This window comes from Aquila chrysaetos, chromosome 16 (assembly GCF_900496995.4).
Source record: "Aquila chrysaetos chrysaetos chromosome 16, bAquChr1.4, whole genome shotgun sequence".
NCBI lineage: Eukaryota > Metazoa > Chordata > Aves > Accipitriformes > Accipitridae > Aquila > Aquila chrysaetos.
This window is the reverse complement of record NC_044019.1, coordinates 3,357,108-3,369,484: the sequence shown is the minus strand read 5'-3', so window position 1 is coordinate 3,369,484 and position 12,377 is coordinate 3,357,108. Positions and strand designations below refer to the sequence as shown.

The 12,377-nt window shown below is 53.8% G+C and overlaps 1 protein-coding gene across 1 annotated transcript; it reads left to right on the top strand.

The window, feature by feature from the left end:
- The first annotated feature begins 1,384 nt into the window (after positions 1 to 1,384).
- Positions 1,385 to 10,849, top strand: HEYL (hes related family bHLH transcription factor with YRPW motif like). Its single transcript, XM_030038253.2, has 5 exons — positions 1,385 to 1,774; positions 5,579 to 5,645; positions 6,133 to 6,216; positions 6,669 to 6,750; positions 8,200 to 10,849. The coding sequence occupies exons 1-5, from the start codon at positions 1,695 to 1,697 to the stop codon at positions 8,865 to 8,867; spliced, it is 981 nt and encodes a 326-aa protein (XP_029894113.1). The 5' UTR covers positions 1,385 to 1,694; the 3' UTR covers positions 8,868 to 10,849.
- Positions 10,850 to 12,377: the final 1,528 nt, after the last annotated feature.

The following is a 12,377-nucleotide window of genomic DNA, read 5'->3' as shown; positions in this document are numbered from 1 at the left end:
TTGGGGGGTTTACAAACACTTCTGAGACGTCAGCTTTCCACTCCAGTGCAGGTTGGCTGGTTCAGGTCTGTGTTGTTTTAGTTTGGGAGGGAGGATGATGAGGTTCAGTCTCAAAAAATGGTCATGGGGGCCGTGCCTCACTCTGCCTCTGTGTGCTGGGCTGGGGCAGGCGTGGGTGACGGGCAGGCGGTAGCTGGCATTTGGCTTTTACGGGAGCTGCTTGCAAGGTGCTGGGGGATTGCAGATGTCTCGGGGTTGGCGGGTGCAGTGCGGGTGAGCTGGCAGAGATGGCTGAGGCAGATAGGGAGCACCCGACCACGTGTCCGGGCACCTCCTCGCACGGGAGACGGGTGGCGGGGTGGCTTGGCTGGCCCGAGCGGCGACGGGCTGTTATCGCCGCCACGGTCTTTGCAAAAGGCTTTGGGAAACCCACGTGTTGCCAGATCTCAGAGCTGATTATTTTTTTCAAAATAAAAGGCATTATTTTTGTACTGCGAACCTCCTCTTCAGCTCTCTCCCTCCTCCCCTCTCTCTCTCTCCCACACACACACGTTTTTTGCTGCCTTGGGGGATTTTAGCAGCGCAGGGCTCTGAAAAACAGACTCCTACCTCCTTCCCGCAAGCTCAGGGAAAGCAAGATGCTCTCTAGATACTGGGCTGCAGGTCAAAGTTTCCAGCATTACAGAATGAGACAAGAAAACAGCAATTCATGCTAGTGCCATAAAACCTAAAGTTGGGCTTTGGTTGGTTTGTTTTACAGGGTAGGTCTCAAATGCCCTGGCAGTGCTGTGAGCTGGCACTTGAAGACGCTCCAAGGCTGTGGGAGCGTGGCAGGGGGCCGAGCTCCTGACGGGACCACCGCGGCACGGTGCCGGGGTGCCGAACCCATCCCAACGCCTCCGAAGACGGTGCCACCGCTGCCGTCCCGGCCCTCGGCCGTGGCCGCTGATTAATCCCAGGCGAGGGCCCTTTGAGCGGCATCCTCAAACAGCACCGCGCTTCGAATAAGCTGGTTTCCATCTGAATCATAAGTCTCCAAAAGTGCCTGCGCTGCGCAGAGCCGGGCAGACATGTGTGTGCGTGTGGGGCTGGATGTTGATTTTTCCCTGAAACAACTCAAGGCTTTATCAGTCCCATCTCTTTCCCACGGTTTTCTGTTGCCAGTGAGGTCACTGGTCCCTTTAAACTGGGGCTGAGGCCAATGTGCAGCGGGTGGAAGGGGGGCCGTGGGCAGGAGGGGGGGGGACATGAGACGGTTCACACAGACTGTTCCTTTTACAGGAAGACTTGGGATTTCGACCAGCGAGCGGGAGGAGGCGGAGGGGGTAGAGGAGGCGGCGGGGGGGGGGGGGCCTGGGAACCTGGGAGCGCCGGCGCGGCCGCGTAATCCGTCACTCCCGGGAGATGTCTCATTAACCCATTAACCAGGGAGGTTGGGGACGTGCTGGGAGGAGAGCGAGGGAGAAGCCGGGGGTGTGAAAGGCAGAGTGCGGGCAGGGGAGGAGCCGTGCGAGGCAGGCACGCACTGGGGCCAGCTCCTCCGCGCAGCCCGGGGAGGGACGGCACTTCCCCGAGGACGGCGGGGAAGGACGGCGGTGGCCTCCGGGGCCACGCGTGGGGCAGCCTCGCCGAGTCCACCGGCTTCACCCCCTAGAGCCCCGCGGGGACGCGGCCGCCCGGTGCCGCCTGCGAGGATGAAGCGGTTGTGCGAGGAGAGCTCGTCCGACACGGAGTCGGACGGCACCATCGACGTGGGCCGGGAGGAGGAGTACAGGTGAGGACGCGCCGCCGGCGGCAGCTCCTTCCCGGGGCTCAGGGCGGTGGGACGAAGTCGGGTTTTGGGGTCTCTGCTGCCGGGCAGCTCGGCATCCTGCGGGGGAACCCGGGCCGGAGAGGGAGTTCGCCGGTACCGGGCACGGCGCTTGCTCTGCCCCGGAGCTTGCAGCGGCTCCCTGCGAGCTTCTCGGGGCGGCCGAGTTCGGCGCTTGCCGGGACACGGCGCGGGAGGGCACCGGGCTCAGCCACGGACTCGCCGGGAGTCGCCTGGCACCTCGCTTAACGCCTTCGGGCTGGGCCGGTCCTGCCCTGGGCAAGGACGGGCGGGGGGCAGGCTGGATCACTCCAGCGTGCAAGCGTGGACTGATGCTGGCGTTAGGACTGACCCGGCAAGGAAACCCAAGTCGCGATACAAGTATTAAAGCTGTGTTACGAGCTGATTGCATTCAAGAAAATGCCTTATTCAAGCCAGAGCAATTGCCTTCTCTGCCAGAGAAGGGCAGCTCTGATCTTCGTTAGCGGGAGCCCGGTTGCTCGCAGGTCTCTGCACCCCGAGATGGGGCAGTCGTGTCCCCCCCAGAGCAAAGGCACCCATCAGCTGCCCGGATGCCGCTGCAGTCCCAGCGATCCAAGGGCTCCAGGGAACGTGGAAGAAACGAGGAGGTTTTGCATGAGAAACGCTTCTGCTCTGCTGATGCATTTCTAATGCACCAGCTGGGGCTTTGATCTTTATTAAAGAGGGAGCCCGTGCAGTCTGGCCAGCAAAGGGTGCCCTGCTTTACGCGTGCACTTTGAGTATCGCAGTTCGCAGGCTCCATCCCATCACTGCTGAGCTGCAGTTTTGGCTCTGGGGCTTTGCTGCTTGGTGAAATAGTGAGTAAATACTGAGGACAGGACCTCTGCGTGGTTCCCCAGGCAATGTCCTCAGGCTTCGCCGCACTCCCCTGGGCTGTGGCTCTGCTGGCAGAGGGCATCCCCAGCCACCACTCGCAGCCCGGGTTCCCATGCTGTGTCAGCCATTCGCGGGCATGCCCGGGCTCTGAGCGTGCAGACGGTGCTGGGGATGAAGGAAGGGCTCTGTTATTTGTTCTCGTCCGAAAATCAGCTGCTTTTGAACTCTCGTTTCAGTAGCCAAGTGTCCCCCTCCCTCTGCGTCCAGCGAGGCCCCAGATGAATTCATTCCCTTTTGCCACTTGGTATCCTGAGCAGAGAAGTCGCCCTGTCTGGTGCCAAGCTCGGGTCCTCATGGGACTAAACTAATGAGTCTGCTTCTCACTGATATGGTCACAGTAGAGTTGGGCATGTCCGACACGTAATGTCCTGCACAAATTCACTCACCCCTTACGTGGTTTCCAAGTGCATCAGTATTTAATCTACCTTCCTGCTGCACATGAAATATATCCCACTTCTTTACACCAGTGCAACACACTGAGTCTCTAGTACCCTGATGGATGAAATAGAGGAATTTTCATAATGTTTTATTTCAGTAAACAGTAACAATGAATTTTTGATCTCTCTCTGGTGCTGCTAATACGTCTTCTCAAGCCAGTTGTAGAACCAGGCAGCGCGTTGTGATCTGGTGGTATTTGTATAGAAGTATATTGTTGCTCGTGTCACGCAAACACATGGCCAAAAGAGCTGTTCCTGCCCTGACAGAGTTTACATCCCAAGTAATGGGGTCCTACATGGGACGCTGGCGGATTGGGCAAAATGAAACACTTCCAGGTGGGGAGTGAGGTGGAAAGATTAGGGCAGAGGGAGGCAGCCAGGCAGTCTGGCCGGGGTTCCCAGCCCATTACCCATCAGTTGAGTGGTTTGGGCAAACCAGTTTCCCTGTAGAGTGGGGATGAGTCACTCCGGGTGTGAGGCTTGGTTCAGTGCGTGTAACAGGTTTAGACTCCGGGGTCACTGCAAAAGTGCAAGATACTGCTTGGTTTTGGGGTGGGTTTTTTTGCTTTTTGCTTTGAATGAACAGCCAAAGTTATGCTGTAAATGATAAAGTCGAGCAAAGAGCAATGCAGAAATTTTAATCATCAGAGAATATAGTTACGGTATCTTTTATGTGATTCAAATCAGTCAAACACATTTTTTTAAACATATTTTGCAGTAAGCTGTGTCTTTATATCCACATCTGGAACTGTAGTTCACAAAGAGCAACACGTTCGGACAGCTCTGCAAAGAGTTTCAAAATTCACTGTTATAGACTCCTTGAGTGCGTACTCTGCATTCCTGCGCTGCTAGGCGAATTCAGTACCTGCCCACTGCACATATAACACCCCAGCGTCCGCACAGAGCCCATTTTCACACCATACGTGCTCACTGTATGTGCATTTATGTATACTGGCAATGCATGTTCGTACTTGCGAAGCCAGCCAGCACCTATGCCCAGAGAAAGCCCACCCAGCAGACATTCAAATAGGGTACCTGTATGGAGATGAGCGGAGCAGTCAGTAGTAGAACGTGTTATTTCGTCTGATTGTGTAAAACCACTTCTGAAAGCACCTCACTTGGGCCTAACAAAATGTATTTTTAATGGGCTGAGTTTGGTCTAGTTTTTGGCTTGATGTGCAGACAGTACTGTCTCTGCAGAAACATCTTTAATAGACTGCTATTAAAACGCTTCGTCAAACTGAAAAATATTTTGATTTGACAGGGTGAACCCAAATGCCCCTTTCCAGATTTGTATGTCTTACGCGGTCTCCGAGTCCCTCCGGAGCGCTGTGCTGGCCAGGATTGCAGACTGCCGTCTCGCCTGCATGTTAACATCCCTGCACCGAGTTTCGTAAGGCGCAGAAACAGCCCTAAGCCAGTCCCACTTCCAGAGGGAGAAACCCTGCTTGGGGGAGGTGGAAGGTCGCCTGGCCGGCCTCCCCTCCAAGTGGAGGGGTTTTGCTCCAAGAAGTTTCCCACGCCTGGTTATCCATCATTATGGAGACTTCACCTCCGTGGGGACCTAAGGATTGAACTTTGCCTCCCTGTGCATGTCTAGTGCTGACCTTTGGTGGTTTTAGCCTCACCCGTGCCCACCAGGCACTGGATGGTTTGTGGGGCCGTTTTCCATAGCCTGTCCCCCCATGTCCCTTGTCCCTCGAGCAGAGCTGGTCCTTGGGGTTGTCGGCCAGCAGGCGCAGTCTCTGCTCTGTCACCTCCTGCTGGGTGTTCCCCCTGCCCAGGTCCTGGCCCCTCTTTGTCTGGTTCAGGGGTATCCATGCATTCAGAATATCGTGGCCCACCCCAAAAATTGTGGTTTGTGAAGCGACTCTGCAGGAAGCCCTCAGAAACCACATCAACGCTGCCGTTAGCCTCACCCTGAGGAGCAACCAGCCCTTTGCTGCCGCCCTGGGTGGGAGCTCAGATACACGTTCGTGCTATCGCAGCGCTGAGATGCAAAGCCCTGCAGACAGGGCAGGCTCAGACACGAGAGCCGGGAGGTTCACACATGGAGAAAAAAAGGCCATGACTCCAGAGCTCGGATCACTGCTTTTCCAGCCCTGTGGAGATACCAGCACGGGCTGAGATTGAAGGAGATGTGTGCCTGGTAGCGGATGGACAGTTTGGTGCAGAAATCTGTCCCAGGCTGGTGGGAAGCTCTTGGAGGGGAGAGAATGGGATTTGAGTCTCTGCTTGGTTACCCATCCCCAATTCCTGAGCTCTGTGTTGTGGGTAAAAATGAGATGGGAACCACAGAAGATGTTATTTGGAGGGGGGGGAACTGCAGATGGCAAACGTGTGTAAAGCATATGTGCAATGGAAGTTTCTCTCCAGCTAGTGCAAGAAATTATTCCCTCTTCTTCCTTTCCAGCCATGTTTCCAGGTCTGTGTCTCCCACTACGACATCTCAGATACAAGCCAGGAAGAAGAGGAGAGGGGTGAGTCTCATTTATGTTGGGGGTGTTGGCATTATGTATGGGGGTGGCTGTGCTGTGTCTCCCTGGGGGGTTTGGCTGGTTCCAGCTGTGTGCCAGGGCTCCCCGTGACATCCCCTGTGTGCAGTGGGGTGCTGTTGGCACATCCTTACTGTGGGGACGCAGTGCAAAATTGACTTTACACTGTTCCCTGCTCCATCTCCTGCAGAGCTCTCCCCACAGCCAACTGGAGATTTTTTGCAGAGGTTTGGCCTCAAATCTGGCAGAAAGGGGTGGGGATAGGGGTGGAGGAGAGCAATTTCACCTGGGGTTATCACACCAGTCAGTTAATATTTCTTTGCTCAGCTTTTGCACCCAAAGCATTTACTTACATGGCCCTGTTCAAAGCGCCTCTCTCAACCTGCCATAGCTGTTAATGAGGGCTTTAGACCCACGAGCTGTGGCTGTAAATGACCATGGTTTCTTCTCTCCACTTGGAAATCTCCCACAGATCATTGAGAAGCGGCGCCGTGACCGTATCAACAGCAGCCTCTCCGAACTGCGGCGCCTGGTGCCCACTGCCTTTGAGAAGCAGGTGTGTGTGTCCATGATTTCCACCCATCCTCCCGTGCGGGCTGTGTTTCAGAATGAGAAAGTCTGGAGCAATGCTATGTCTTTCTTATCATCATCACTTCAGGGAGTAAGTAGGTGGTGAAACTGGGTGGTAAAACAATATTAACAAATATTCAGGAGCCCTAGGGAGGATAAATTCAGTCCAGAAAGTGTTTTGCAGATATGAAGATGCACAGAAATGGGGATTTTCAATTTGCATCGGGGCATCTTGGGAAAGGAGCTCCTTTTTCTACTCACTTGATGTAAAAACCAGAGCCAATGCTCTGGCTGGATGCCCTGCTCCAATCTGAGCCCTCCTGCGCTTCAGGAGGGTTTCAGGAAGGAGGTCATTGGGCAAAACACAGCCCCTGAGAGGCACAAAAGCCTAGACCAAAAAATGATGAATTGCTCTTTTTTCCTGCTCACAACATACAGGGGTCTTCCAAGCTGGAGAAGGCAGAAATTCTACAAATGACAGTAGATCACTTAAAAATGCTTCACGCCACTGGAGGTACAGGTAAGAACTGTTTTTAGAAGCATACGGGTGAGGTGAAGCTGAAAACCTGGAAGGAAAATTCCCCATCAGCCTCAGCAGCAAGCAATATCTTGATGCTGGTGTGCCTTGCTAACACCAGCCAGCACCAAAACGAATGCTGCCCTGCCTGCTTCCCAAGGGAAATATTTTTTGAGGGAGGGCAGATGGACATTTCCTGCCCTGTTGTTTTTCATATGGGTCAGCATCCCATGCATCCATTTGGCAGACTGCGGTATGTGGGATGGCAAGTCCCACAGACCTGCAGGGACAGCACCCTGCTAAAAGCTGTCCAGCCAGAGACGTGCTTAGTCCTGCTCAGAAATGAAGCCTGCTTCCAGAAAAACGATATTAAACTCTTTACCTCCTCCCTGGGATACATTGCCTGCAGAGGCTGAATTCTGCATGGGGACTCTGCAAATAAACAAGGCTTTTTTCCCTTTCTGTTCTTTTTTTTGTGTCTCTTGGTTGTTATAAGAAGAGAGAGGGAGGCCTGTGCAAAATTCAACAAAGGTCTTATTTGTACTGAGACCTCAGTACAGACCCTCTGTCCTGTTCCAGTTAACAGGATGGAGATCACAGCTCCAGTAAAGAAGCCTCTGGCTTGCTTACCACCCATTTTTGGCTTGCTGGGGACATTGCTGGCATCCAGGCTTTGGTTCAGAGCTGTAACTTGGTCTGGAACATTTGTTTAGATATTCAGTTTGACTGCACTGCAACAAAGGGCTGTATTGTCACGAGAGACCCTGTCAAGCAAAGTGGTCCAGCGCTTCACTGTGCTGTGACATTCTCTGCTTTATTGCTTATCGTCTCATGAAGCTGCAAGTAGGGAGCAGAAGCCTAAAAATCAGCCATTGGTTGCATTTTATCTTGTTGATTTCTGTGTTGAGCTGGCTTTGAGCTTTCTTGGTCCAGTGGTTTTGGTTCTGCCACTGTCCTGTGTCCTTCAGCTGGACATCTGTTTAAGTCAAGTATAAAGATTGGGACCCAGGCAGAGGAAAATGGTGCTGTGGATCAAGGAGACACAGTGTTCCGCTGTTCTGCAAGACCAGGGATGGTCCATTTGCAACGAGGGACCCAGTGCCCACCTAGCCCACAGTCATGTCTCCAGCAGCGAAAACTGATAGAGTCCAACAGGAAAAAATTTTTCCTTCCCGAGCACAGTTAATGAAACCTCTTACTCATCTCACATGCTGGAGTAAGAGGCTTCATGACCCTGGCAGTTTTATCCCGATGAGATAACCGCAGATGCTATTCTCATGCACGCAAACGTCCAGTCCTTTCGGACACCCACTTGGCTATCTGCTTCAGTAATATCACACGGCAGCAAAGTGCCTCAAGTGAAATACACAGTGCATTAGAGAGGGTAGTGAAATCAAAGCACATTCCTGGGCTCTGCATGGACTTACTGCCACCCGTGTCCTTTCCCTACAGGCTTCTTAGATGCTCGAGCTCTGGCCGTGGATTACAGGAGTATCGGCTTCCGTGAATGTCTCACCGAAGTTGTCAGGTACCTGGGCATCCTCGAGGGCCAAAACACTGCCGACCCCATCCGTCTGCGACTCCTCTCCCACCTGAATAATTACGTGGCAGAAATGGAGCCTTCGCCTGTAGCCACTTCTCTCCTGCCCATCCAGACGTGGCCGTGGTCCTTCCTCCACAGTGCTGCTGGCCCCGTGCAAATCCCCAGGAGGGAGGCTGCTCCCGCTCCAGTTGTTTTGACTGCATCTTCCTTGGCTTACCCAAGCCCTGCTGTGAGGCCAGCCCCGCTTCGCCGTGTCCCCAGCGACATGCTGCCATCCCGCCGAAGCTTCCTGGCCAGCAGGATGGCCTCTTCCAGCCGCAGGGCCCGAGGCGCGGGCTCATCCACGGCCATAGCAGCCGTGCCCAGGATGCCATCGCCAGCGGGCATATTGAGAGAGGGCTCATCCAAGAGCAGCCAAATCGCGACGTTCCTCTTCTCACCAGCCTCTGCCGGCATCCCCATTCCACCGGCTTACACAGCACCTCCTGCCTTGGGCGCTGCCGCGCAGGGACCCGGGATCAGGGTTGGGACATCCAGGATCTGCCGCTCCTGGGCTACTGAAATCGGGGCTTTCTGACCCTCCCCTCCCCTTCGGAGACAGGAATTCTTCAGCAGTCATTGCCCACAGGCCTAAGAACAAACTCAGCTGAAAAGGCATCTTTCCTGCTTTGCAGAAGCCAAGGATCCATAAAGAAAATTCTCTTTACTCTTCCCTCCTTCCTCACACCGCTTTCTTTGCCTCACCATCACAAGTCCTCTCCCTCGTGATGCCTGCAAACGTAAATCACATCCAATTCGATGCACTTGTCTGCACGCGGCTGTACTCCAGATCCTTCCGGCTACGAGGGAGGGGGCACACGCAGATCTCAACCCTGTTCCTTCTCCAGCAAATCCCTCTGCAGAGCCCAGTGTTGCTCTCCTTTGGAAAACAGCCAGCCTTGAAATACTCTCTTATTTCCTTGGGGACTCAAGAGCTGCCAGAGACTTGCTCATGCTGATTCCTTGTGATGTGTCCCCCAGCTGCAGCACCTAATTTTGGTGTGGTGGGACAGACTCAGCTCAGCCCCCTCCCCAGCATTGCTGGCACCCAGCAAGGCGGCTAGGGCCCCCCCCAGCTCCCCTAGCAAACTGCCTGCCTGCTAATCCCCATGCTTTCCTTGCTGCATTACCAGCTTTTCCCACTTACGTGCCCTTAAGGTGGAGTGAGGCAACAGCTTAACAGAGCTCGTTCCCACAGCCGAGCTGAAATACCGCCGTGTCTGCAGGGCCTGTGCTGGGTCCCCGCACAAACCGTGCAGGAGCAGCTGGCCAGGCTGCCTGGGTGGAGGGAGGCTTCTGCAGCCCTTGCTCCGCACTGAGGTGTGAAGAGGCGAGATGAGGCAAGACAGGGGATTTCAAAGGGACGTCTGTCACGGAGGGGAAGGCTCTGACGGCCAAAGCGAGAAGAAAAGGCATTTCCCTCTGCCAGTCTCCCTGCCGGGAGCCATCTCTCCTCCATCCCCTGCTGAACAGCTGTGACTGCAAAGGGGGGGAATGGGTCAGACCAGCCTGCATTTGAAGTGCCTCCTTCATTCTCTCTTAGCTCTGCATCCCTCACCCTCTCCTCCCAAATGTCTCTGTTTTCTTTCTTCAGCACCATGTTTTGGTCTCACATTGCTCATCCCTCTCCCTGGGCCGGGACCAAAACCCACTAAGGTTTCACAGCAGACCTCGGCAAGCTCTGGGTCTGCACTTGTCCTGATTACTGAGAGCTTTTTCTGACTTGGCCTGCATGCCCCTAGATAACTGACGCAGCAGATATGCTTCTGCTCCTCCAGCTGTCCTCCCCTCCTCTCTTCTTTGGGCAGAAAGGAACAGAAGCTTGAAGCTCTCAAGCCACCCTGCTCCTGTGGCACGTCTCTAACTCCCATGGTGGCCAGGGCAGGGTCTCCCAGTGCTCCTCCTCGTCTGAACAGCCCTCACTCCCTGCATCTGTGCCTTGACTTGCTGGGATACACGTGCAGAATAGCCTGGACCTAGTTGCATGCCCACCCCAAGGAGTCTTGCCCACCTCTACAGCACTGTGACATGAAAAGAGAGAAAAGCAGGGAAAGGTCAGTGCAAACAAAGGTAAAAAAGAGGGAGAAGATCTCTCTTGAATGGGAGAGCCTCTCCCCATGCCTCAGGTCAAACACACAGCCGGTTAGACTGTGTGGATGAGCTGGTGTTTGTGGTCCTACAGATTGTACCTGCCATGTGCATGTCAATGTATGTATCTGCTATTGTTTTGAAAGTGAGTCCCTCCCAGTTGTTTTGATGAAAGTCGTCACACTTAACACACAGAAATGCTTCCACTACTTCTCTTCACCCTTGTCCTGAAGTGCCAGAATCAGCCAGGAACAACATATTCCCTTTTAATAAAGTCAGAGGAGGTCCCTGAGGACCCCGGTTGTTCCTGCGGCTGGTCGGCATGCTAGAGCTCACAGCAAATAGCCCAGCCTCACTTCACACTGTGCAGAGCTGTTAGATTCACGAGCTGTGACATCCAGCAAAGGTGTCAAATAAAGTCTTTCAAACCCCTGTCCTGGTTGTGAAATGTAGTGTTGATGTGAATCTATTCTGCTAATCCAGCCTGCTTGGATGACTGTTAGTTTTGCAGCAGGTGAGCTTTTGTTCCTGAAAAGCTTCAAAAAAGGTGAGATGTAGCTTGTAAGGTAACATCCCTCCTGGTTGTTTTATAGCTGCTGCTCTTGGTAACTCTGGTGCCATGACTTTTTACTTTGCAAACCACTATGTGAGTCAAAATTAGCCGGATAGTCAGCAGTGCTTGCCCTGAGACTGGCAATAATCCGTGGCTTGAGAACAAATAATTTCATTTAGCTACCAGCATCCACAAAAATGTCAGGGAACAAATCAGGTCCAGCAGAGCCTTGCAGCCAGACGCCAAGGGCTCGCCTTGGTCTCCTGACCCTTTGCAAGCAGGACCAGAATAACCCCTGCTGCATCTTGCTGTCGGGAAATGCTTTGGACTAAACAAAGAGCCACAGCTGAGAGCTTGTCTCTGTTTTGAGGAAAGGACCAGTAAATGATCCTTCTCGTGAAAGATGCTGGGAGAATTTTCTGGGGAATGGTGGGAATTCGACTTCCTTTCCCATAACTCCTTCTCGCTCCAAAACGCCTTTCAAAACCGCCCATAAATCCCTGCCTTAAGTGCTGTGTTGGGAATTGCTGGAAGGGAGCAACTGCAGCTGTGATGGAGTAATGCAGCATCCGTCTGGAAGCAGAGAGAAACTTCAAGAGCAATAATAGGGCTATTGATGACGGGTCATCCCGCTGGTGCCTGGGCTGCCCCGACCCGGCTGGAGGCGGCGGTGGGAGCTCAGTGCTCTGGTGTGGCCTCGGCCAGAGAGAGGAACCAAATTACCCTCTGTGGGAGGCAGGCATACAAACCAGCCCCGCGGGCTACAGTGGTAAAACAAAACAGAGACAGTGAAAAAAAAACCACTTCCTGATCTCTGCTGATCAAACAGGAGCTGGAGCGGGTGGGAGGGCATCGGTTCAGGCCCGTGGGGTTTTCTCCCCACAGCAACATGGTGATTAGAGCAGTAGCCCGGGACTGGAGCTTCATTTTTTTCCCAGGGTTTTCTTTAGCCTAAACGTCTCCTCTAACACATCCTGGCAACTTTTGATCTACCCCTGTAGGGGAAATCCCCGGACTCTCCGCACACTCTCTTCATCCTTGTTCTTCAGGCAAAAATCATAATGAAGAGGCCTATGGGAACGCGTGGGCTGCATTCGGCGCAGTCCGGCTGGGGTTGCTCGGTGGCATACAGCGGTGTTAAACACCGCTCCAGCTCCGACAGCGGCGAGGCTGGAATAAAACAGGGTCCTGATGAACGAGCTTTTGCCTGCTACTTGGAGGGGACAAGGGCACTTCCAGGTTGCGGGAGATTTGCTATGCAGCAGGTGCTCTAGCAGTGAGCGAGTCCTGCTCTCCCAAATTCCCCTGCATGAAAAATGTTCCTTATCTCAGTCCTGCCGTTGCTTGCCCTGGGTGAAATGCTCTCCCTCCCGCACTTTTGCGTTTTTCCACGTGCAGTGCAATCCC